Source organism: Rattus norvegicus, chromosome 15 (assembly GCF_036323735.1).
Source record: "Rattus norvegicus strain BN/NHsdMcwi chromosome 15, GRCr8, whole genome shotgun sequence".
Lineage (NCBI taxonomy): Eukaryota > Metazoa > Chordata > Mammalia > Rodentia > Muridae > Rattus > Rattus norvegicus.
In genome coordinates this window covers 21,268,251-21,294,835 of record NC_086033.1, presented here as the reverse complement: position 1 = coordinate 21,294,835, position 26,585 = coordinate 21,268,251, and the positions used below count along the sequence as shown (strand labels likewise).

Genomic DNA, 26,585 nt, shown 5'->3' with positions numbered 1-26,585 from the left:
GGCAAAACCAGCTTTTAGAAACCCTTCCGGTCTGGCATGGTAGTGCACGCCTGACTTGAGAGACTTGTGGTTCCAAGAGCAAAATTTTTCAGTTTAGGCAGCACAGTAAGAGCCGGCCAAGAAAGGAAGGGGTCTCCACTTCCGGTGTCTGTGGTGGTTACTAATCCACTTCCATGCCCTGGGTTTACTGTTTGCTAGCTCCATTTAAAGATAAAGACAGATCCAGGGAAATGGTTCATTAGGTAAAAGCACTTGCTGTTGTGAGCCCAATCACCTGAATTCATCCCCCCAAACCCAGGAGGGAAAGAAGCAAACCCTACAACCCAGCAGGCATTAGTTTGTCTGAATACACAACAGCACTTGTTTGTAGGTGGTCCTGATGTTACAAAGCCATTCCATTCTTTGTTGGATCAATTCCATTGCCCTCCTAGATGCCCGAGAGGGGAGAACTCCTCTGAGAGCCAAGCTTCCTTCCTTAGTCTTTGCCAGCCTTGCCTTGAGAGCCCAGGGCCCACAGCTCCTCCTGCCACAGGCTGCAGAGATATGTGTCAAAGGAGAGTGACTTACCTCAGTTCGATTGCCACAACAGCAAAAGCAAGAAACGAGTTAATCTGATTAATATGCACGCTCGGTAGTCAGATCCTCACAGTGATGTTACTTGTTCCAGCCCTCGTTAGCTTGAATGATGCTCTTGTTTGAGTCTAAATCCTGCCAGGACTCAACCCCCAGATTGGATTTCCCAGGGAGTGCTTGGTCCTTGGTGCATTGCCAAGGAGCATTAAAGGTAAGAGGGGGGGTTGGGGATTTAGCTCAGTGGTAGAGCGCTTGCCTAGGAAGCGCAAGGCCCTGGGTTTGGTCCCCAGCTCCGAAAAAAAGAACCAAAAAAAAAAAAAAAAAAAAAAAAAAAAAAAAAAAAGGTAAAAGGGCCTCCCTTCCCCTACAACATCCCCCAATTCTTGATACCGGTGGACCCTGGGAGCAAAAAGATTTAATTTTCTTTAAAGAGTTTGATTTCTTACGAACGCCAAATACCCTTCATTTCCATGGCCACATTCCACATAGAAGACGGGAGAAAGAAGCGTGGGTTAGGTAAGTCTGCACACTGACCAAAAGACGTGCTATCATCTATGCCAGGGGTAGAGCACGTTCCTAGCATGTGCGTCCCTCTGGGTTTAATCCTCGGTGCCACAAAAGGAAAAGTGAAGATAAAACAAAATCCAAAAACAGGACGTCACACTAGGCAGAGCGACTGCTTCTGGCCATTTCAGTTTGACATAGCAGGGACTAAATCCAGGACCCTACACACATGCTAGGTGAATGCTCTCCCATGAGCCACACCCCCATTTTCCCCCGATTTCATTTTGAGACAGTCTCACTAAGTTACCTAGGCCGGCCTGGGTGATTCATATTCATTCATTCATATTCTCTCTCTCTCTCTCTCTCTCTCTCTCTCTCTCTCTCTCTCTCTCTCTCTCTCCCTCCCCCTCCCTCCCTCCCTCCCTCCTTCCCTCCCCCTCCCTGCCCCCTTCTCTCCCATTTGTCCTCCTTCCTAACTGGATTGCCTGACAGGGCCCAACCCGCTTCACTTTTTTTTTTTTAATGGAAAATAGATTTTTTTTTCATACAATATGTTCTGATTATGGTTTCTCCACCCCAAACTTGTCTCAGATTGTCCCCGACTCCTCTCCCATTGAAATCCACACCCCTTCTCTCATTAGAAAACAAAGGAGCATCTTAAAAAGGAGTAAAATAAAAATAAAATAAAAACAAACTGGAATCTGACAAAACAGAAGAAAAAGAGCCAAAGGAAAAGCACAATAAACACCCAGAGACACAGCGACGTTTGCACATAAAGGGATCCTATTAAAAACACAGAACCAGAAGCCAGAATATAGACACGAAAGACTGTACGGTTTAAAAGGAAAAAGAAGAAAGGCTGGGTGTGGCGATGCATGCCTTTAGGGAGGCAGAGGCAGGAGGATCTCCGATTGAGGCAGCCTGCTCTACAGAGCACGTTCTAGGACAGCCAGAGCTACACGGAGAAACCTTGTTCCGAAGACCCCTCCCCTGGCCTTCCCTCAAAATAAGCCCCGACAAAACTTCACAAGACAACCTCCAAAAAATGCCATTGGGTTCATTTTGTACTAGCCATCTACTAAACTCAGAGCAAAATGGAGGACTCCCTTTCTCAGTGGGGTTTCGGTGTTTCCTGCAGGACCCTGTTTGGAGAGTGTCACTGAGCTCATGCCTGACCTTGTTTGAAGGATAACCCTGCATGAACTTCCCATGAGTGCTGCATGATTCACTCTTTCCCCACATGACAATTAGGTATTGTGTTATGGCCAATCAGCCCTTTCCACCCGTACCCCAAGAGCCCTTATCTACCCTACCCCCAGCACACTAAAATGAGCTTTCACTGAAGCTGTCTCTGGAAGTTCTTCTAACACACTCTCGGCTGTCTGAACCCTGCTCAATGTTTACGTTCTCTAGTGGGCCAATGGCCAAGACCCCCAAGGAAAGATAGACCCACACCTAATGTGAGCTAATACGTAATAAGTAGATTTATAACCTTTACTCTCTGAGCCAATACATCGTTTAGTTTTCAAGGATTGGCTCTGTAGCAGCCAGCACATCCTCCTCTTGACGGCACCACACATAAAGGCGTTTTTTTCCTGGAATCTCCTGTCAATCAAGGAACCAACAAGGCACAGTTTAGAGGGTCAATCAGTTATCCCTCGTCTCCAGATAGAAGTGAGTTGTCTGCTTAAAGACGCACGTCACTGAGCTAAGGGACCTTCCTCTGAGATGTGTTCTAGAATGCCATGCTCCCTCTCAGCGTTCTAATGTCAGCTGACCACAAATAGAATCACCTGAGCAGGAAGCCTCACCTGAAAGACCCACCGCATGAGTGAACAGCATTTTCTAATTACCGCCCAGATAAAAGGATGTGGCCAAAGCAGGCTTACTGGTCATTTGTTCACTTGGCCTTCCTTGTGCTAAGGAGTCGATTCCTTTGCTGGTATCAAAAGCAGTGTTTCTGTGTTTCTGTCATGGACCAAGGACCAGCAGCTCCCCAGGAACCATTCATGTTTGGGGGACCAGATTGGGACAGCCTTGTAGACTGAGCAGACACAAGATTGTCAGCCTCCCCGATGAGAGCCAGCTACTGTGGGACCACTGTGACTGCAGAGACACCAGCCATCAAGTCCTATGGGGAGCTCAGCCTCTCAGATGTGACTCGATTGTTAGAGCTATTTTAAAGTCTGCTGACTTAACATATTCTTAAAGGGGACAGGAGAGACGGCTCATGGGTTAAAAGCACTGGCTGCTCTTCCAGAAGACTGGGGTTCAATTTCCAGAAACCACATGGTGGCTCACAACCATCTGTAACTCTACTCCCAGGGGATCAGACACCCTCTTCCCTCTTCTGCAGGTACCCATATGGTGTACAGATATACATGCAGGCAAAACACCAATCTACGTAAAGTAAAAATAAAGGCAAAAATTAGAAAGTAAATCATTTCTCTCATCTCTCTCACATATGTGTGTGTGATTATTATTATTAACACACAGACACACATATACATATATATGAGTATATTTCTGTCTCTCTAGAGAACCTTGACTAATTACTCTCTTACCAGCCCAGGCCATCTAGGCTTGCGTGGTCTTAATTGACCCTACACACAAGTTCACATTCAAGCTTGTGGAAACAACCCAGCCCTTCAGATACTTCTTCCCCTAAAATCCTTCTTTAATGTCTAAATGTTTATATCCCACTTACCCTGAGGGCCAAGGATGGTATAAGGTGTGATGTTTCAATGAGTGTCTTCAAAGTTTTTGCCACATACAATGAGTCGCTTGGTCAGACTCGGTTCATAAATGAATGTCATGGGGAAGAGAGGCCTCTCCACCACTGACTGCAACGGTATCCGTTAGACAACGGTAATGAGTCGCCCGCCTTCCACTGCTGTCAGTATAACAAAATATCTGACATGGGATATATAAAGAAAATGGGCTCATCTAATTCATAATTTGGAAGACTCAAGAAAGTGGTACCAAGACCTGCCCAGCTCAGGTGAGGATCCCCTGGGCTTGTTCACCCAGTAGATATCTTAATCCTAGTGCTCAAGAGACGAAGGCTAGATTATCATAAATTCACAGCCATCTTGAACTCCATGCTAGCCTGTGTGAAAAGTCTATGTCAACACCTATTCGATATTAAACAAGAAATATAGACAGGCGGTGCTTAGTGAGGTGAAGAAGGTATCTGTCAGCATACCCTGGACATTCGCCCCTCAGAATCCACCATTAAAGGTAGGGGATGGGCAACTGCATTTCTTCACTGATGCTAATGTCCCCTCTCCACCACCCACTGGCAGACCTAGCTCTCAGTTTGCTCATACTGTAAGGCCTCCCAGACATCCTCCAGCCTCCAATCGCCTATTTCTGCCTTTCTACTTTCCCAAAGTTCAAGGTCATCTACACGCTGTGCAAGAGGGATCCTCAGTCAAGCCCTGAGTGCCTGTGAGACTTAGACACCTCGGCAAGCGTTGAAAGAGACTGGTGGAACTTCTGAGGTACACTGAGTACACGTTGATCCCATTTAAACTTGAATGCAAACAGAAATTGTAAGTCTGAATCCAACGGAGTCAAAAAGAAAGCCAAGAGCTGGGAGTACACCCCAGTCATCAGAGTCTTTGTCTAGCATACAGGAGACCCTGGTTTTGCTCACCAGCACTGCATAGACCAAGTAGCACAGTAGTGCATGCGTGAGATCCAGCACTCAGGAGGTGGAGGAAGGAGGACCAGGAGCTCAGGGTCTTCCTTGATTACCAAGAGAGTCTGAGGCAAGCCCGGGCTTCATGGAACTCCGTCTCAATAAGTAAGTAAATAAAATTATGGAAGTTCCCGTTAGCCCTCTGTGTCAGCGGGAGTGAAGGTAATAGCGTGACTGTGTTGCGGTAAAATTAAAAAAACAGCGGCACCGGTTTCCACTCGTTCTCACTCCACTCGGATCCATGGGAGCTGCGTGCTCTGGCTGTTTCTCTGCCAGTCGCTTTCACACACGGTCCCTTTAGCGGGTTGTTACCACGCCTGCCACACACATTGTGTCCTGTGGGCCATTCTAGCATGGCACCGTGCCACGCTACCCCAGGCACTCTACTGCCTAGCATGGCTTCCGGAACTAAGAGAGGCTGTCTCTCTGCCCACTGGGAACTTTGCTCACATCCCCTATAGCCTGGTAAAATCAAAGCTCTAGAAATTTGTAATTTAACAATCAGATTTATATGTTAATTCTCAATCTACAATACATCCACAGATTAAATTCACTGTCAATTAATAAAGGTAGAAACCGTCCACCTAGACGAGATAAAATTGACCTAGACCATGTGGCTTGGAATCGTCCTCCTTCTCTGTCTCCATCTTCCTTCCCTGGCTCCTCCTCCTCTTCTCTCCTCCCTAGACTTTTCCCTGCCTACCCTTCCTTCTCATCCAATGATAGGCTTCGCCTTATCCTGGGCCGGCCTTGCTGCATAATGACATCATCCCACATGACTGGATTAGGGTCTGTGGGATGGCCAGGAATCACAAATGAGCCTATGACTGTCAGATCATATGCAAGTTGACAGATTTGAGTTCCCTCTGAATCAACGTTCTCCTCTTTCTTTGCTTACCTGCTTTCTGTGCTGGAGGGTGAGGTTGCAAAAGCAAGGGCATGTTCTGCCCATGTGACAGTCCTCTCCCCCACCTGCCACTGAGTCTTGAGAGAGGGTACCCAGCTGCTGATGGAGAGAGATTTGTTCCTCTCCGTGATGGGCACAGCTCTGCACCTAGTGTCAATCCAATCTCACAGGCATGTGAGGCCGAAAGACAAAGAGGGACATCTTTTAGGGTTGTGTCGTCTTGGGCGGGTTTTAAATGAACCGAAGGAAGACGTTTTCGGGTTTATTCTCAAAGCAGAGAAATAAAAAACTCCTTCGTCATCACATGGTTTGCCGACAGACACATTACTGTCTTCCTACCTACGCAGGTAAGGACTCAGAAACTAGAAAAGCATGATGGCAGAGAAAAGGGCTGAGGGCGCTGGGGTGGCCTGAGAGAATCACTGATAGGACATCTGAGTTAACTACGCCTGTTCCAAATCCTTCAGCTGATGAGCGAGGGATTGGTTCTGAGGTGAGCTGAGATCAGCTGACCCCTTTAATTCATGAGATATTATCCCACAGAAGCAGAAGAACGGGTGGGTGGGTGGTGAGAGGGTGCTGGAGTCTGGGGGCAGGGCAGGGTGTCCTGGAGTACAGTGTCTGCAGATGTACGGAAACCAGCAGAGGAGGCTCTGCAGACGACAGTGTCAAATGACGGGATTGGAGTTGTTCTTAAGTCATGCTTTGGTGTCTGTCTATAAATGTTCACTGTGCTATACAAGGTTATCATTCCTCCTCCTGTTTTCAAAGTCCATAGCTGTTTTTTTTTCTCTCTCTTTTTTAAAGATTTATTTATTTATTTATTTATTTTTATTTAATGTATACGAATACACTGTAGCTGTCTTCAGACACCGATCCCATTACAGATGGTTGAGCCACCATGTGGTTGCTGGGAATTGAACTCAGGACCTCTGGAAGAGCAGTCAGAGCTCTTAACCGCTGAGCCATTTCTCTAGCCCTCTTTTTTTTTTTTTTTAAGTTTATTTATCCATTTTGTATATGAGTATACTGTGGCTGTCCTCAGACACATCAGAAGAGGGCATCGGATCCCATTACGGATGGTTGTGAGCCACCATGTGGTTGCTGGGATTTGAACTCAGGACCTCTGGAAGAGCAGTCAGTGCTCTTAACCACTGAGCCACCTCTCTAGCCCCATAGCTGTTTTCTATAGCAGCGCCTGAAGTCTGACTCATTGAGCTGGCCACTAGTTTGGACTTGACTTCTTATATCAGATTCCCAATCAAGACAGATATTTCACATTTTCTATATCTAGGGCCTTCACGGGTTAACCTGGAACGAAAGGTTATATAAAGCCCTCCACAAGGGCATTAGGATATCCCTGAGGGCAGGCGCTAAATGTGAGCCATTTTACCTCGGGGCCCAGCTCTGTGCTCACTCCTTCTGATCCTGAATATGGCTCTCTGGGTGTGGGTCTAGATGTCCTGGCCATCTGTTTCTTCAATTGAAGATATCCATGTGGAAGCAAAGGGAACTTGCCCTATACGTTTGAAAGGATTGTATTTGAGCCTGTTGAAATAAACTGTCTGGAAAGACGGCTGAAGGTTAAGAGTTTGGATCCCAGCACCCATAGAAAAGCTAGGCGTGGTCCTGCACATGCCTGTGACCCCAGCACTGAGTAGGGCAGAAATGGAAGAACTGGTGTGGCTTGGTGTCTGCCACCAGAGGCAAAACAATGAGGTCTCCAGGTTCAGAAAGAGAACGTAGAGCCTCAATGGATATGGCCTTGAGTTGTGTAGGGTTGTGGGCTCGCTTCTGCCCTGCCACTGGGTGCAGCCGCTTGGGGAGGCAGAATGGAGGGAGTTTGACTGCTCTTATCCCGTGCCCCCCCACCCCCCGCACTGCCGTCCCCACTGCCGCCCCCACTGCTGCCAAAGCGGAAGCCGCCGGAGAGGGTGCTGGCCTGCTGGCGTAGGGAAGCACCAAGACACTGCTCTGGAGGTGGGAGAGCATGGTCTGAGACATGGGAACGCTGGACCTGGCTCAGGGGTCCCCCAGCCTGTGAGAGGCTGCAGCCATGGGGTTCTCAAGCTCTTGGACATCTGAGCATCAATGGGAGTCGAGGAAGAGCTAAGAACGGAGTCAGGGCGTGGCTGGGTCCAGCCCGGAGTGTAGTGGGGTACTGGGGGGACTTGTGGGGAGAAGGGGAACTCTAGCTTGTCCCCGTGGAGATAGTCCTTGGCTTGATGGACGCAGGCTTGTTGGCTGTTCTGGCTGGGAGCACAGAGAGGCCTTCTACAGGATAATTAAGCTCTAGGTCTGTAGGTGAAGGCCTCCATGAAAAGGGACAGTCCACGGTTCTAAACGGTTTATTGTCATGGTGGAAAGGAAAGTGAATGCGTAAAACCATACCCCACTCCTCGGGGTGGGCCTGAGATTAAATACCTTTTGCAGAGACGTATGTCTGGGAAGGGCCTCTAGGTACCTCATTAGCATGAGTATGGAGAACTCTGTTTTGAGGCGACTTAACTGTGGTCAACCTCTTTCCCTATTGTCTTGGTCTGAGATGTTAGGGATGCCTCTTCTACAGGTGGAAGGCCTTGGAGTGTTGCCCTTATGTGACTGATGGCCACGAGGGCTTTGGCTACCTAACACGTGCCTGGTGCCGGGAGCAGGTCAAGCTCCTACAGTCCTTTCAGGATCTCTGGGGTGTCTAGCCTTTGGCTTGACCTTATCAGGCTTCAGGCTTCCTCTCGGTCCACTGCCCTGCAGGGTTGGGCCTCAATCGTTCCCCCAGACATCCTTAACTTGTTCACAGAATGCCACAGTAGCGATCCTCTGCCTTCCCGTGAATTGAAATCCTCTCAGGAGCCCTCCAGGAAATACCCAATGACAAGATAGTAACTTCAAAACCCACCAAAGTCTGACATGGCCATTGTAAGGACATGGAGCTACAATTCTCTTCAGAGAACCCCAAGTCGGCATGCCCAGGCGCCCCCTCCTCTCTTCTGAGTGCCTTTCTTTTCTCCTGACCTTCATGCTTAACTCTATATTGAAATATCTTTAATAAAATCTCCAACTTCCCTCTAAAAACTGGCCATACTTGTTCTTTTCAGCATTGACGTAATGGGCCCCAATTTCTCATCAGTCTAGACCCCCAAAACTCTAGGGAAGCACCACATGCTACACAGAGCTGTGTCTCTGTCCCCTCACAAGGGACAGTCCTACCTTCCTCAACCCTGTGGGTCTGTAGGCCACTGTGGCTGACCACCTGACAGCATCTGACACTTGAGCCCTCTGGCTAGAGGGGAGACCAGAGAAAGTAGGCTTTCTGAAAGTGTGTTTATGCAGCCACACTCAGGACATAAAACAGGATGGAGAGAGAATTTGGTCTTGTTTGGCCCTGGGGGGCAGGCTAAGAAGGCACTACCCTGTTGAGAAGAGTGAGTTTACCAGCCTGCGAGCCAGCTCAAGGGACAGGATGGTGAGACCTACCTCTCTGCCAGCGGCGTTGTCACACCCCCATAACTGTTTTCTCCTGGGGTGGGAGAGATGACTCAGCAGCTTAGAGATAGTCCCTGCAGAGGACCCAAGTGTGTCTCCTGGCACTGTACAAGGTGGGCCAAAATCACCAGTAACTCCAGCTCCAGGGAGTCTGACACCTGGATTCTGCAGCACCCATACTTAATGTGCACGCACGCACACACACACACACACACACACACACACACACACACTTTAAAATAATGGGAGTAAACAAAATTAAATTTAAATTTAGAAAAGGGAAAAAAATAAAAAGAGAACCTTAAACATTCTATTTCATCAAACCCTGCAGAGATCCGAAAGGACCTCGGGAAAATTCTTCCTTCCTACTGACTGGGTCAGAGACAAGGATTTGTTCGGCTCCAGTTCAAAGCAACTGTGCACCCACTGAAAGATCCCCGAAGAGAGACCCTTTCTAAAGTCTCTGGAAATCACGGACCCCAGCACAGACCATTTTGGATGTAATAAGCAAAGGCGAGGTTTATTACGGAGATCTATTATGGGGATCTCTGGGTCGACACGTATCCTGTGCAGGAGACAGAGGTGTCGACCCCGAAGCTCAAAAGTCAGGGGTTTATATAGGGAAGGCTAGGGGGTTTGGCGCGGTTACACACAATTGGCTAATTTCTGGCGCGGCTATAAGTGATTGGCTCATTTAAACATGGCAGTGAGATTACAGCACAGCAGGAGAGTACGTATTGACTAGAGCGTACAGGATCTTAGGAGCTAGGGGCGTATCAGGGTTTGAAGGACATCTGGTTAAGGTGTGACTCTGAGTAAGCTGGGGGAGGTGCCTTTCTGCCAGATGGTTTGGGTCAGTCCTGATAACTCGGGCTGGTTCCCGCATTCCTTCTTTATCTTTATGGTGTTAGTCCTAGCGGCAGGGCGGGGCTGCCTGGACTTGCTTTTCACAGTGTTTAGCCCTGAGTCTGAATTTTGAAACTTATTCTTTTAACCTCATATTTTTAAACCTTAAATCTGTATATTCCTTTCATTCCCCTCTTCTTCTACTAAGTAATTCTAACCTTAGAATTTTGATATCAAATCTCGTATTTGGTCTCACCAGTTGTCCTGACTGGTACTGTTGTCTCAGAACCATCAACCGCACAGCACTCACTCAATTTTTAACAAAAGCAATTAACCTGTTTGTCACGCAGGGTCCAAAAACTAAAACCAAGAAAATTATTAGTAATGGCCCAGCCATATAGCAGAGAGTAGGGTAGTCATCCAGGGAGACCAAGTGAACCAAGACTCAAACCAACCTTGTTGAGCGTCTATCTTTTTGTAGGAGTCAAACCTATTAACTAGTTTCTTTAACACACATGGACCTATAATCAGAAGCAGAAGCAAAACTAAGAAGGGTCCCATAAGGGAAGATATCAGAGTAGTCATCCAAGGAGATCTACTAAACCAGCTCTCGAACCATCCCTGATGCGCTTCTCTGTCTGTCTTTTGTCTAACCTTTCTCTAAGTTTATTCATGGAGTCTTTAATTACTCCTAAATGGTCTGCATAGAAGCAACATTCTTTCAGTGTAGCACACAGGCTCCTTCTTTAAGGAATATCAGGTCTAATCTTCTATTCTGAAGGACTACCTCTGAGAGGGAGGTTAGGTATTCTTGGAGGTCAGCTAAAAAGTCTTTCACTCTTTTTATATCTGAGTCAATGGCAGTTCGGAATTCTCTATAAGCCTTGCATTGCAGGGCAATGGCAGATGTCCTTGTGCTGCCCTTGCAGCACCTAGATAGCCTTAAGTAATTCTCAACTCTTTTTTTTGTCTTACTAAGTCTTTAGCATCAAGATTCCAATCTGGACACTATCTAAACCTACACACCAAGGTCATGACTAGCTTTTAGAACTTCTAAACTTATACAGATTGTGATCCCTGAGGCACAGTCCCAAGAAGTGTTAGGAGTACTAACATATGCAATGTTACATCATTTGTAATAGAAATCAAGCCTATCCCCACACCTATCTTGATAGAACCCAGGGCAAACATGAAATTAAGTCTAGGGAGCTTTTTGAAGATCTGAGTTTCCCTCTAGTTCCCAGCTCTCAGCCCCAACAGCTGGTACACGGCTGGTGAGGGCTGAGAACCGACAGCTGTCAGGGTGGTCAGCAGCACCAGGTACGGTCCTTTCCAGTGAGGCTCAAGTATCTGGGTTCAGTGCCATCCTATGTAGCCGAGTCTCCGACCTGGAACTGATGAGATGTCTTGGGGTTCCCCGGGGCATAGGCTGCTGCCAACTGTGAGCAGATTTCTTTCTGTATCACCTGTAGGTCTTTTAGCCTGGCATACAAATCATTGTTACTATGACATGTTGGTTCAGTAACATCATCTAATACAGTCAGAGGAGTTGAGGCCCCATATAAGATTTCAAAGGGGGTAAGGCTGAATCTGGAAGGGGTATTTCTTGCTCTGAAGAGAGCAAGAGGGAAGGAGTGTCACCCAGTCTGTGCCAGTCTCCATGGTCAATTTGGTCAGGATCTCTTTTAGAGTTTTATTTATTTACTCTACCTGTCCTGAACTTTGAGGTCTGTAAATACAATGTAATTTCCAATCGACCTCTAAATACTTGGCCACACCCTGGCTTACCTTGGCAACCAGGTTACCTTGGCCACTCCAGACCTGGGGAAGATTTCTTCCAGTATCTTCTTGATGACTACCGAGGCCATCTCTTGCTTGGTGAGGAAAGCTTCTATCTATTCCTGAAAAAGTATCTACAAGCACTAGGAGATACTTGTGATCATATTTTCCTGGTTTTATCTCAGTGAAGTTCACTTCGACTTTTCACTAAACTCTCTAGGTCTCTTTGGCCTGTTTGCTTACTAAGCATTCACTTATTGACATACCTTATACTTTTTACTGCCTCTCTGGCTAAAATCTTAAAGTCTATTACATACACTTAACTACTTGGACAAACTTTTTATCTCCTAAATGAGTCCATTTCTGTATTTGGCAAAGTGAGTCTTTTCTTTGTTCTCTGAGGAATATAGTTTTCCCCTCAAGTGTGCCATTGTCTTTTTTTCATTTAAGCAATTTGGGCCTTTTCTTCTGTTGTACATTCTAAGTGAGGCCATCCCTTAGTCCAATCCCAGTTCCCAGTGGCTGTCTCTTACAGTCCTGTAACCAAGATAGGCTCCTGCATAGCCATTTCCCGAGCCACTTTATCTGCTTTGTTATTGCCCCATGCCACTGAATCTCTTCCTTCCTGATATCCTGGGCAATGAATAATACTCACAGTTGTTGGCTTCACCAGGGCATCCAAGAGATGGCAAAGGCATCTGCGGCACTGATGTGCTGGGGGGTTGGGGTTCAGCCACCCCAGATGACATTGTGTTGTCCACCATGGCAGCACCCACTTATCTCTGACCTTCATGAAGAGAACTGTTCCCGTCTGTAGACAAGGTAGCCTCGGCTTTCAGCAGGGGTCAACCAGTCGCAGAGGTCTTTCCTCCACCCATGGGCTTCTGCCAGTGCTTGACACTCATGTTGCAGTGGCTCCAGGTCAGGATTGGGCAGCAAGGTGACCAGATTGTCCCCAACCAGTGGAGAATCTAGTCCATCACAGCTGACTAGTGGTCCTATCTTTTGGGACGTTCTATTCAAAGGCAAAACATCAGCCACTCTATCACAGTTTAAGTCCTGGATTGGGTGATAATTGTCAGTGCCCGGCTGGCAGGAACGGTGTGTTCCAGGCAGAATGGCACTAAGCCACACATCTCCCAGCATCAGGTACTGGTGTACTGAGACAGGTCTTAAGCCCCACGTACACAGTCTGCAGATATGCATACACATGGCCTCACCCTTCAGCCCACGCAAGCCATTTTGGAAAGCAAATTTCTCATGAGCAAGGGATGGGGGCAGTCAGGGATGACCATGAATTAGTGGGTTACCCGGCCCACACCAAGGTCCACTGTTCTTTGGGCAGTCCATAAGTATTGTTTGTTGCCAGTAGTCCCCTGTACTCAAGGTCTTTGGATACTGGCCCACTGGGGCATAAGAGCACAGAGCGTTGGGTCTCTGTATCCATAAAACAACTAGGCAGGCTTCCCTCCCCTATCTCTGCGCATAGCCAGCACTCCAGGACCAAGAGGCTCTCCAGTGGCCCCTCTTGTTCTTTCTGGGGCAGTCCCTGACCCAGTGTCCTTTTTCTTTGTATTAGGCACACTGATCTTTAGCCAGGAATTCTCTTCTGTTGCCAGGTACTGTCTTCCTAGGTTCCCTAACTACTATGGCCAGTATATGTTCCTCTCTTATCTTTTATCTCTCTTTAACTCTCTAGCTTCCTCTTCTTTTTGTCTCTTTTAGCTTCCTGCTTTTTTTTACCTTCTTTTCTCTTTCTCTTTGTTTAACCTTACTTTCTCTGTAACTTATACTAACTCTCAGCAACTTAGCTTAACCCTTCAAATTTCTGTAACTTTCTCTTCATATCCTTTCCTTATCTTAGCCAGATTGGTGGGGCATTTTCCAGCCCCTAGGAGACCCACCCTTGGAGCCTGGGGGCAGACCCGGAGCACTCCCTACCTTCAGGCGTATTGAAGTCAACAGTCAGGAGCCTTCCATCCATGTCTGGAACATTCTTTCTGGCCTCTAGTAAGATTCTGTCTTTCCTCAGTGGTAAAGAAGACCTGTAACAGTTACTAACAAGCATCTCAAGTGGGATGGTGAGAAAACAAGAAGGGAATCTAGAGAATAGAGGTCCACTGAAGAGGACAAATAGCATTTAGTCACACAGCTAAACCAGGATGCCTTTTTTGGACAAAATGGCCATTGTAAATATAAGCACAAGCTTGTCTATGAAACAGAAAGGCGAGCAGAGAGGCAGCCAATCTGTTCGCGGCTGTCTCTCTGGACTTAGATTTTCCCTCAAGGAGTATCTCTCTTCAGTGTCAGCTTGGTGGCTTTGCCTCTCAAGAGAACCAGCCTCCAAATGACACTAGGCTTCTAGTAACAACTAATAACAAAAGGATGGAGAGATGGTTAGAACCTGGGTGCTAGATGCCAGGTGGCTGACAAAAGAATTGTAACCAGTTCACCTGGGCTATCAGGACCTCAGTAGCAGCCCTTTACCAAACTGTCTCACTGGGTTAAAGGCCCATGAAAAAGAAAACATTAATCCTGACCTTGGCACCACCAAAGCCTGAATTCTAAATTTTGACTGGCAAAACAAAGTTCTTTACAGTTTGTTGTAGATTCTTTGTAAGACTCTCAGAGAGAATCTTCCCTCAGGAGGGAGATCCTCAAGCCCAATGACCAGTCCGAGTCCACAGGCTGCAATCTGCAAGAGGATTTTTATTGATCAGGATACACAGGTATCTGTGGGCGTCCCAGTCAATTCGGAAGACTGGCGCGCCTAGCAGAACCAGGGACGGGTTTTTATAGGGCATTGGGGAGCAGAAGCAGGCTTACAGAAGCAGATGCATGGTTACAGGGATGTGATTGGTGGAGTAAATGAGGCATACGTGTATGTTACCTATTTTGGCTATAATCATAACAGTGAGTTAGCAAAAAGTACATGGTGGTCAGGGCTTCCGGGGGGTCAGGGACTTTTTCTTTTTCCTGCCAGGTGGCCCATGGAGCAGTGTCCATAATTTAGTCTGGTTTCTGCATTTTGTTTTCTTTTCTGGTCTGTTTTGTCTAAATGATGGGTCAGCTTGTCCCACATATCTAAAAACTTACTTTTTATTTCTATAGTTGAGGGCCTTGGGCTTGTACAATTCCCTTTCTGGGAGGGGGTCTTTCATCTTTGAAACTATTTTAGGGGCTCTTTTTGTCCCCCAACCTGGGGCATTTTGACCACAGGGGCAGAACTGGCTGCTGTGGGGATAGGATCAAAGGCACTCTCCATGTTAATGATGACCAACGAGAAAAGTAATTTAATGCTGGAGACTGACTCTTCCCTTGGAATAAGGCCAGCAGATAAGGCAGGCTTCCTTAAAGAACTTCTCTTAATGAGTGCTCTCCTTCTGTGAGCAAATGTCAGAAATTCCTTTCTTGTTTTTGTTTTCCTTAGAGTCCTCTCCCACCTCGCTCTCAGCCTTTTCAGATAGTTCCTCCTGTGGCATTTCTAATGTAGCCTGTCCCTTTAAGGTTCTTTGCTCCCAAGCAAAATTTAAATCTTTCCCAGCTCATCACAGCTGGCTGCGAGCACAAGCACAGATAAAACACTATGTTTTAAAAACTTTGGCTATCAACCAACACACTGCCACTAGAGCGGGGTCCACAAAATTAAGTTTCTTACTCACTAAGCACTAAGGGGACCAAGTAAAACTCTTCGATGAGCAAAGCAAACAGTTTCATGATTTTAAACACAGTCGTCAATCCAAGATTTCAAACACAGTCGTCAGTCCAAATTCAAAAAACGAAACAAAAGCCAAAAAGACACTCCACAATACCACAGAAAACAAACCAGACAAGCAAGACTAAAACAAAGCATCCTTGCCCAAACTGCAGCTTATCCTTAGCTGCTTCTGGGGTGAGACGAACCATCTGATTTTACCTCCCAACAGAATTCCAGAGTATCCCCTTGCCCTAACATCCGTCCAATGGTCCACCATCAAAGACAAAGGGGTTATCACAGTCTGCCCCATGGCAAAGAAAAAGAACACCAAACACAGAAACAGAATACAGACAACAGACACTAACAAGTCCAAGCACACTTGTCCACACCTATACTTAATAGGCAGCCGAACTCGACCTCCGACGGAGTGGGATTTTTCATCCGCTCCCGCCTAGGTAAAAGGAGCACTCCATCTCCTTTGTTCCAGAAAACCAGTCAGGTCTTCCTGACTGCCCACAGCCGGGCTCTCCCGGCTGTTCTCCGCCCATGGAACGTCTTCCAGGGTCTGCAGCTTGCGGGCTCTGGGCGTCCCCCCTTCCGCAGCCAGAGGATCCTTACAGATCTCAAAGGCAGCTGCACAGAGTGGGATTCCACATCCACTCTCTTAACACTGACCGGTACTAAGACACACATATATACACACACGGCGGAACCAAAACAGAGACAGACAGACTGACAAATGCGGCGCCGCTCACACAGAAACACTCAGACAAACATCCAACTCACCTCCAAGGGGTCTTCGGAGTCTGGGGTAGTCGCGAAGATCCCGAACGAGCCCCCAAAATGAAAGATCCCTGAAGAGAGACCCTTTCTAAAGTCGAGGGAAATCGCGGACCCCAGACACAGAGAGACCATTTTGGATGTAATAAGCAAAGGCGAGGTTTATTACGGAGATCTATTATGGGGATCTCTGGGTCGACACGTATCCTGTGCAGGAGACAGAGGTGTCGACCCCGAAGCTCAAAAGTCAGGGGTTTATATAGGGAAGGCTAGGGGGTTTGGCGCGGTTACACACAATTGGCTAATTTCTGGCGCGGCTATAAGTGATTGGCTCATTTAAACATGGCAGTGAGATTACAGCACAGCAGGAGAGTATGTATTGACTAGAGCGTACAGGATCTTAGGAGCTAGGGGCGTATCAGGGTTTGAAGGACATCTGGTTAAGGTGTGACTCTGAGTAAGCTGGGGGAGGTGCCTTTCTGCCAGATGGTTTGGGTCAGTCCTGATAACTCGGGCTGGTTCCTGCATTCCTTTTCTTTATCTTTATGGTCTGTTAGTCCTAGCGGCAGGGCGGGGCTACCTGGACTTGCTTTTCACAGTGTTTAGCCCTGAGTCTGAATTTTGAAACTTATTCTTTTTTTTTTTCCTTTTCTTTTTTTTTGGAGCTGGGGACCGAACCCAGGGCCTTGCGGTTGCTAGGCAAGCGCTCTACCTCTGAGCCAAATCCCCAACCCTGAAACTTATTCTTTTAACTTCATATTTTTAAACCTTAAATCTGTATAATTTTCCTTTCACCACTAGGAAAAGAGGCTCCATCTAGGCCTACGAATTGAACAGACATAAACGGAAGCACGGGTCACTTAATGGGGTTTTGTGGGTTGTCACGCGCGCGCGCGCAAGAGCTTCTGTGAGAGCGAAGTCCTGAAGAGGTGATCAGAGAGTAGAAAGCTTTTATACTTTTTTTTTTCAAAAAGAAATGGTGACTTTTAAAAGGAATGGTAAGAAAAAGTAATGGGGTGAGGAACAGCAAACTGTGTGAGGGACTGGACAGCACAGGAGAGGGCAAAACCAGGGAGCAACTGGTTACAAGGATATTCTTTCTCTTCCTGTTATCAGGAGTCTACCTTAGGCAAACTTCTGACTTGTTCTTACATGGGCAGATGAGAAAGCCCCTCCTGCCCCTGCTGTTCCTCAAGCACCTTCAGCCCAAAATAAACTACACACGCCAAAGTGGCATTGGGGGATGTGTGTCAGGGAGGGGGGGGCAGGCATCTCATTCCTTGTTACAAGTCTCCTCACCTCAAGAATAAGAGTGACAAGAACTGGGGCTGGGGATTTAGCTCAGTGGTAGAGCGCTTACCTAGGAAGCGCAAGGCCCTGGGTTCGGTCCCCAGCTCCGAAAAAAAGAACCAAAAAAAAAAAAAAAAGTGACAAGAACTTTGAAGAGCTCATGCGTGCGCCAGCTCGTTCCTTTTTCCTCTTTGGGCGTCTGAAGGTAAGATGGGTCACCAGCAGCTCTACTGTAGTCACCCGAGGAAGTTCGGCCAGGGTTCTCGCTCTTGCTGCGTCTGCTCTAACCGCCATGGTCTGATCCGTAAATACGGGCTGAACATGTGCCAACAGTGCTTCCGTCAGTACGCGAAGGACATAGGCTTCATTAAGTTGGACTAAGCGACCTGAGTGGATGATTCAACTGTCTACCCAGTGAAACTGACTATCTACCCTGTGATACCAATCATGCTAGTCTTTGTGCACACAGAATAAAAAAACTGAAGGCAAAAAATAAATAAATAAATAAGATTGACCAGGCTGGAGAGATGGCTCAGCGGTTAAGAGCGCTGACTGCTCTTCCAGAGGTCCTGAGTTCAATTCCCAGCAACCACATGGTGGCTCACAACCATCTGTAATGGGATCTGAAGTCCTCTTCTGGTGCGTGTGCAGACAGCTACAGTGTACTCATATACAATAAAAAGATAAACATTGGGCTGGGGATTTAGCTCAGTGGTAGAGCGCTTACCTAGGAAGCGCAAGGCTCTAGGTTCGGTCCCCAGCTCCGAAAAAAAGAACCAAAAAAAAAAAAAAAAAGATAAACATTAAAAAAAAGATCAGCTCAAAACACCCTTGGTTCCAAAAGGGCATTTTTGGGGGCCTTATGTTTTGGGGTGTCATACTTTGATGTATTATATTTTAGGGTGTCATACTTTGATGGCTTCCTCTCAATACTTTAATCTCTTGGCTATTTTTAAAGAGTCAGCTTTTACTGGAGTTACTTTAAGATTCCACTCCATTAGTAATTAAAGTTTTCACCATTTCCACTCTGATCCTTCCTGCTTTTAATTAATTTTCTTATTAGTTTTGTAATTTTATTGCTTTCTCTTCATTTTCTCTCAGCTAATCACACTGTTAATTTTCAAGGGTGTCAGAACCCTTTCTGGTTTTATTCGATTTGCAGTTTCAAAAGGTCACGTGTAGTGTTGCCTTTGTGGGAGATCTCTAACTTCCAGGGCTCTTCTCAGGGAAGTATTTTAATGCTCATGTTTCTTGGAACCTCTCAAACAATCTATTTGTAAACTTGCTTTGTAATGTGCTTTCCGATTGGCTGACATGGCAGTAGGCTTTCTACTTTCTAACTCTTTGACTCTGGATCCTTGTTCCTGTAGGGATGCTGTCTGAGACTGGTTTGTTCTAGTTTGTCCTGAGGAAAAGATATTTTGAGTTCCTGTGTTTCCTCCACCTAAGGTGGCAGCAGGGGCAACAGACGTCAACATGTCAACCATCTCTTGAAGTTTCGTTAAACACCCTGGACCAGTTTTATTTCACTCTGCTTGAAGGTATAGCTTATTCTTTTTTAAAAAAATATTTTATTTATTTTATGCATATGAGTACACTGTGGCTGTCTTCAGACACACCAGAAGAGGGCTTCAGATCCCATTACAGATGGTTCAGCCACCATGTGGTTGCTGGGATTTGAACTCAGGACCTCTGAAAGAGCAGTCAGTGCTCTTAACCACCGAGCCATCCCTCTAGCCCGAACTGATGATTTTTTTGAGTAAGAGAAAACAGCCATTAAGTCCAAAAACAGCAGAACTTACTTGTTCACAGGACTTCCCGTCTGTGTCTGGAGAACATCTCCATTTGTTAAGATGTCTCCTCTCCATGGCAGAAAGATAAGATCGGAAATCTCTGGAAAGTCTAATGAGTAGAAAAGTCACCAATGGGGTTGGAGAGAGGGCTCAGAGGCTAAGAGTGCATTCTGCTGTTGGAGGGGACCTGAATTCCATTCTAAACACCCAAGTCCGGAGACTCACAAACACCTGTCACTGTAGCTCTAGGGTATCTTAAGTACAATCACAGGTCCACACGTGCAAACACATCACACACACACACACACACACACACACACACACACACACACACACACACATACACACACACACAAATCCTTTTTAAAAAGAAAGAAAAATCAGCTGGGTGGTGGTGGCACATGCCGTTTAATCTCAACATTTGAAAAGCCAATCTGAGTTCGAGGCTAGCCTAGTCTACAGAGTGAGTTCCAGGACAGCCAGGGCTACATGGAGAAACCCTGTCTCAGAAAACAAACTAACAAACAATTGGGCCTGGAGAGATGGCTCAGGGGTTAAGAGCCTTGGTTGCTCTTCCAAAAGTCCTGAGTTTGATTCCCAACACCCACTTGGCGGCTCACAGTCATCTGTAATGGAGTCCGATGCCTTCTATCATGGAAACATACATGCAAATAGAGCACTTACATACATACATAAATAAATCCTTTAAAAAAGGCAAAAAGAAAAACCACCAACTAAAATTTATGAGACTAACCTCACCCTTGTTTGCTATGTTGCCCCACCCACAGCCGGCTTTCTCCACACTCCACTCCGCTGAAGTAGGTGGTTTTATTTAAGCCTGGAATCATAGTCTGGTTTCCAGAACTTTTCCTCTGAGTCTGTCCCATATAAAGGTACACAAGGTTTGAATCTGGCTTATTTTGTCCTTGTTCATCTGACTTCTGTTCCACTGTCTGCCCCAACTAAGAACTGTGAAGGGCTGAAAAGCGTCTTCCTCCCAAGCATTCAGGAAGAGAGAGATCCTGCTATGGGCTGGATAGAGTCTGTCCTAGCAGTTCTTAGAAGGGATATTTGGTCTACAGAGCTGAGTGGGACCTTTAAGTGCCTGTGGAGGTGTCCTTTATGAAGGGCTTGCCCTCAGAAGTGGTTAGCTAGCTTTTGAAGGACCACTAAGTTGGTTCTAAGGACAAAGTGGTATATTAGTCAAGTCAGGGTTCTCTAAAGGAACAGAACTAATTTCAGTAGAACTAGTGACCCACATGGTGGCTCACAGCCATTTGTAATGGAATTGGACAGAACTAGCGTGTGTGTATGTGTGTGAGTGTGTGTGTGTGTGTGTGTGTGTGTGTGTGTGTCTTTTATTAGAATGACTTACAGGCTTAGTTAGGGTTTTACTGCTGTGAACAGACACTATGACCAAAGCAATTCTTATAAAGACAATGCTTAAATGAGGCTGGCTTACAGGTTCAGAGGCTCAGTCCAATATCATCAAGACAGGGAGCATGGCAGTGTCCAACAGGCATAGTGCAGGAGCTGAAAGTTCTACGCCTTCATCTGAAGGCCACTAGGAAAAGATTGGTTCCCATGTGGCTAGGAGGAGGGTCTCATTACCCACCCCCACAGTAACACATTTCTTCCAACAAGGCCAAACCCTGGGCCAAGCATATTCAAACTACCACACAGGCTGTGGTCTGGGTAGTCTAACAATGGCTGTCTCCTGACAGAATGGCCAAGAATCCTGTAGTTCAGTTGATGAGATTGGGTGTCCCAGACGTCCCAGTCTGGTGCTGGAGTCCAGGGGATTCCTAGAGAGCCGCTGATCTTCTGTCCATGTTGGAATCCTGAAGAAATGTTAACACCAGGGGAGGGATGGCTCAGCAGCAGGATAGATGAACTGACAGAGAGCAAGGGCCAGCAGACAAAAAGCAAAACCTTGGGGCTGGAGTTGTGTCAATGGTTAAGAGCAATGGCTGCTCTTTGGAGGACCCAGTTTCGATTCCTGGTACCTGCATAGCCACTTTCAACCATCACTAACTCCAGTGCCAGGGAATCTGACACCCTCACACAGACACATGCAGGCAAAACACCAATGTACACACAATAAAAATAAATTCTTTAAAAAAAATAAAGCAATCACTTCTTGGACTTTTGGCTAAGATCAAGTGTTTAAAAAAAAACCTTCCTTGTCTTTTGATGTGGGTTGCAACCAGAAGGCATGTCCCAGACCTAGAGTTTTAGGGTGGTTCTTCCCACCCCAGATTATCTGAAACAAGAAAGGTGTGCTGTATTGTTTGGGTTTTAGTTGATTCCAGATGAAGTCAAGTTGACAACCAAGGTCAGCCATCATGGGTGTTAGGCCATAGAAGAAGCGAGGACAGCCCCACCCTCACTCCAACCTCCTGTCTTGTCCTGCAGCCTCTTCCCTCCCTCCTGTGTCCCCAGCACTGTCTCTACTCGAGTCGTGCCACCATCAGGATCTTGAGCTTCCAGAAGCTAAAATAAACTCTTTTTCCTTATTCTGTTACCTACTCTTAGGTGTGTTTGTTTGTTTTTGTTGCAGCAATGAAAACAGATCCAACCCTGAAGCAGTCAGGAGAACCTGGAGAAATAAAGACACATTCACTGCCTGTGGGGTGTGGGGCTCCAAGTCTGTAAATGCAGCAGCCAAGGGTCTGAGGCAGGGATATCTTCAAGTCAGGCCAGCCCAGGCTACAGAGCAAGACCATCTTTGAAAAATACCCACAAAAGCAGCGTATTGACCAGGAGTTAGAAGCAAAAAAAGCATGAATCAAGGCCAATCTAGGCTAGATAGTGTCTCAAGAGAATTCTAAAGGGTAGGCAAAATGGTTCAATGAATAAAAGAGCTGACCCTACCGCCCCGGCGACATGTGTTCAAATTCTGGAACTTGTTAAAGGCAGGAGAGCACTAGCAAACATTGTTCTAGTCTCCTCATGCATGTCGTGGCATGCGTGTTCATACATATGTGCACACACGTGCACACACAAAAACAATAAAAAAGCTTTAAAGTCACTGTACCACATTCAGTGTTGAAGCAAATCCTGGTCTGGCTACTGGAGTTCAAAAGTAAGAAAAGAATTCTTCAGACACTCAGTCAGGTTTGCAGATCAGGTCAGGGGCGATGCTGCTGGCAATTCCCTGGGGGCGATTTACAAACATTAGATCTGAGAACCAGGCCAAACAGACCTGGTTTTGCTGGCTAGATTTCTGTCGACTTGACACAGGCTAGGGTCCTCTCAGAAGAGCGACCCACCATTGAGAAAATACTTCTATCATATTAGCCTATAGGCAGGTTTCTAGCGCATTTTGTTCATTCATGATTGACGCAGGAGAGTCCAGCCCACCGGGTAGTATCACCTCTGGGCAGATGGTCCTGAGGGATGTAAGAAAGGTGACTGACAGAAGATTGCTCTTGGGAGAATTCTCCTTGCCTTTCCAGCACCCACCTAGCAGCTGATTAACGCTCTAACTCCAGGCCCAGGGAGATCTAATGCCCTCTTCTGGCCCCCGCGGGAACTGCACTTCTGCGGTCCGAATATATACAAGCAAAATGCCCATACATACAAAATAAAAAGAAAGGGAGTTGAATATGATCCTAGAGGACACTCTGTGGTTCTGCTCCAGCTCCTGCATCCAGATTTCTCCTCGAGTTCCCGCCCAGACTTCCCTCCATGATGAACCGTAGGACAAATAAAGCCGTTCTTCCCTAATTGTTTTTGGTCATTGTTCAGTAACAGAAACCTAACTAAGACAGCAAACACGGAAAGAGTCGGGCACATATAGCATCCATGACTTCTCTGTTTAAAAACCTGCTTGGCGTTTGACAGAGAGATATGTGGTAAGAGAAGGCACGTGGGAGGCTTTGACCTGGGCTCCCGGTGAGCTCAGCAACAGAGCATGCGCTTAGCCTGCTCCAGGGCCTGGGTTTTCTCCCCAGCACCAAAGTGGTGGTGAAGGCAAACACCACAGCTATTGAATATAAAGGAAGCCCACATTTCTGCCTCCTGGACTAGCTTTGGCCGGGAAATGGTCTCCAGATGAGGGTGGAGCTCTGCGTCTGTGAATGGGGCTTCACTGGGTGGGGACACAGCCTCCCCAGTTCATCTCCCAGGCTCCTGTTACCAGCTGACCAGTTGAGGGAGGGAGAAAGCCCCACTGGCTGGGGACCGGTCTTTCCGCACAAACTCTTTGCAGCTTCCCTAAGTCTCCCCCACCCCCAGCCCCCATCCCCGCAATGTTTTGGCAGCTTCAGACCCTCTGTTTCTCCTCCCTTTCAATTTGCTTAGTGCTTCCAGCCACAGGGGAGACCCAAAACCCAGCAGAACATCCCGGAATGCAGAGCATTTGCAGGAAGTCACAGCTGCAGAAGTGCCAGCAGGGCTGTTCTAGACTGACAGGGAAGGGGCGGGGTCGTCAGCGCACACAGCTGCAGAAGCCTCGCGGGCTGAACCCAGAAAGAGGAGGTGGTAATGGGACCAACCCGGGACAATGAACTTCCCACTAGCCCTCTATGGGGCTGTCAGTCCACTAGCCTGCCACATTCTCTGGCTCTTTATCTACACAGGAAACACAAACTTCTGGATTATAGAGGATTGCAAATTGCAAATTGGCTTTTGGAAAATGATCCCTGGCCGCCTTTCTAACCAGCCGTCGTCATCAGGGCTGAGCCCAGAGCTCTGCGATACGCTATTTTCAGTTGCACTTATAAAATGCAGAGGGCAGTTCTCTGCTTTTCTAATGACAGAGGGCCATTCACTGGCTATGTCTGTCTAAGAGCACACCCCTCCTTTGAAGTTCTAAAGAGAGAGAGTTTGGGTGGCAAAACATTACCCATTTTTACTAACAATTGGGAACAGAGGATTCATTCATAACGTCCACCCAAAATAGTCAAAACACCATAAAATAAGAAATAAGTACCCACCTCGTGTCCAGACACACCAGGCATCTAGTTCCCTGATCAAACATGGTGCCTCTAACGTCTCATCTGTTTCGCAGATATGTTATTTGACTACACAAATATGCCTACGATGTGTAAGGTTTTTGTGCCAATACCAAAAATGTTACACGTGTTGCCTTCTGAAAAAACACACTTACACACATATACACAAACCAGCTTCCACACCCCGCCTCCATCAATCCAAATAGAATTGTTTGTTCGTCATAGCCAGAGGATTTAACAGTTTAATGCGTTTACGTGCGTCCTTGTTTACATGTGTTGGTTATTTTTAGTCTTCCCTTATTATAAACTGTGCTTCAGCCTGTGGTGGCTGGGGAGTAGGTTTCGTACTGTGGATGTGAACTCAGGGACTAGAAATCAGGTCGGCAGCCCTGGCGTTGTGGGTCTTTCCCGCTGAGTAGTCTTGCCAGCCCCGTGCAACTGTCTTCTAACATAAATTATGCATAAATTATGAGATTATGTAAAATAATCTCAGGGTGGGGATTGCTATGCAAATGTCAGCTTTTTCTTTTTTTCTCTCTCTTTTTTTTTTTCTTTTGTTGTTATTTGTGGCAATATCTGGTAATACATCCTCCAGCTGGCCTGGCATTTGCTATGTAGTACAGACTGGTCTCAAAAGTGTGACAACCAGCCAGACAGTGGTTTGTTTTTTGTTTTGTTTTGTTTTTTTTTAACTTTTTTTAATTGATTCTTTGTGAATTTCACATCAAGCACCCCAATCCCGCTCATTTCCCCATCCCTTCATATCCGAAAACCCCCAAGGAAAATAAAACAAACAAACCCATCTTGCCTTGGAAGCTGCAGTGTGTGACGGTGTGTCACACGGTGAGTGTGTCGCCGTGTGTCACACAGTATATCCTTTGTCCAATCAGCTTTACGTACAAATGTTCATTACAGGGAATTGTTCTATTGATGAGCTGCCTGTATTGTTCTGGTTTGAGGCGCCTGGCTTCTGCCACAGAGTCAGTGGTCAATTCTGGTTCCTCATTATCAGGACTCCTCATGGATATCCTGTTGTTGTCCTGTGTCGTGGAGATCCTGCAGCTTTGATTTGGCAGGGACCAGTCCTTTCTCATGCTCCAGCAGTTGGGGGTAGATGTTGGGGTGAGCTAACTCAAAGTCCTAGATCTGGGCCTGGGTAGTAGCTGAGTTAGTCATCCCACCAGCTTTCCTGCACCCGGGCCTCCAATGACAGCTCTCCCACTCTTCCCCGAGAAGGGGCGGGGCCTGCTCTTCTGCTGTCAAGGCCAGTTCCCCAGATCCCCTTCCACCAGGACCAGCTCTACTGCGCAGCCCAGGCAAGGTGCCAAGCTATCTCTGTGGAGTGCTGCAGGCAATGAGGGGCAGGGATAGCTCTGCTCAGCCCTTGGACATCTATGGCCCCAGGCCGCAGCCCAGCCCAAGGATGTCCGCATGACCTTTGGTGGTAACGTGAGCCATATCGATATGGACCCCTGCTGCTGCAGGGTTACGGATGCCGGCATGGCCCCGAGAGCCACAGCACAGGCTGGGACTTCACCTCGACCTCAGGTGGCAATGCAGGCTACACCCACCACACCTGCCTGTGCCCGGTTCAGCCTCTCTTCATCGTGCTCAAACTGTCCCGCTTCTCTTTCTATCTCACCTCTCCGTCACGTACTGGCTCATCATGGTGGCCCCTGTCCACACTGTGTCAGCAATGGCAGCTTCCTTTGAAGGCGGGAACGGTTAAACGTTTGTACGATTCAGAGATTTCAAAGGAAACAAATCCTTAGCCAAAGTTAAATACAGCACAGAAGAGACTGTAATTACGGTCGTCCGGTCTCATGATGGTACTGCCACCATAACCAACTCCAGTTATAATCTAGAGATTATCGGATAGAGTAACGACGAGAAGCCAACACTGAGTCAGCTGCGGGTCTCTTCTCTGTAGGTACAGCTCTTCTTCCTTGTCGAGGATGCAGCTCTGGGGATCACAGAGACTCACAGTGTGGTCGGTTTCCTCAAAGGAGGGGGCACTTGCATTTTGTTACTAGCTGTATTGACAGACAGAGTAAAGTCACCATTTCCCAAGGAGCAAGCATAGCAACCAGCTCTGTGTCTCCAGTTCCGTCTCTCTTCATGGCGCATAAACCTTCCTCTTCTCTCTCTTCACCACCGACTTGCTTGATTCCTACAGCACCCAGCCCGGCCCAGCCCACCACGCCTCTAATTCCAGGACTTGGGAGGCAGAGGCAGGCAGATCTCTACGAGTCTGGGGCCAGCCTGGTCTACT

At 47.0% G+C, this 26,585-nt stretch overlaps 2 protein-coding genes and 1 long non-coding RNA gene across 5 annotated transcripts in view; 1 reads left to right on the top strand and 2 right to left on the bottom strand.

Annotated features, from left to right (window-relative positions):
* LOC108352894 (uncharacterized) overlaps window positions 1-1,421 on the bottom strand; it is a 30,799-nt gene extending 29,378 nt beyond the window's left edge. The window contains exon 1 of one of the 3 annotated variants that reach the window (XR_010058119.1): window positions 568-1,421. This is a non-coding gene — a long non-coding RNA (uncharacterized LOC108352894). The remainder of the gene's footprint in view (window positions 1-567) is intronic. The other 2 variants (XR_005493897.2, XR_001841293.3) reach the window with 2 other exon arrangements.
* Window positions 1,422-17,671: 16,250 nt separating this feature from the next.
* Window positions 17,672-17,943, top strand: Rps29-ps19 (ribosomal protein S29, pseudogene 19). The gene has a single exon (XM_039094025.2). It carries the CDS (start codon window positions 17,773-17,775, stop codon window positions 17,941-17,943), a length of 171 nt encoding a protein of 56 aa, XP_038949953.1. The 5' UTR covers window positions 17,672-17,772.
* Window positions 17,744-26,585, bottom strand: part of Rps10l6 (ribosomal protein S10-like 6) — a 489,065-nt gene continuing 480,223 nt past the window's right edge. Inside the window, exon 2 of the mRNA XM_039094067.2 lies at window positions 17,744-18,081. The gene's annotated coding sequence lies outside the window, so the exon portion shown is untranslated. The remainder of the gene's footprint in view (window positions 18,082-26,585) is intronic.

Excerpts from the sequence above, each read along its gene's own strand:
- Rps29-ps19 (XM_039094025.2), top strand. The coding sequence starts at position 17,773 with ATGGGTCACCAGCAGCTCTACTGTAGTCACCCGAGGAAGTTCGGCCAG.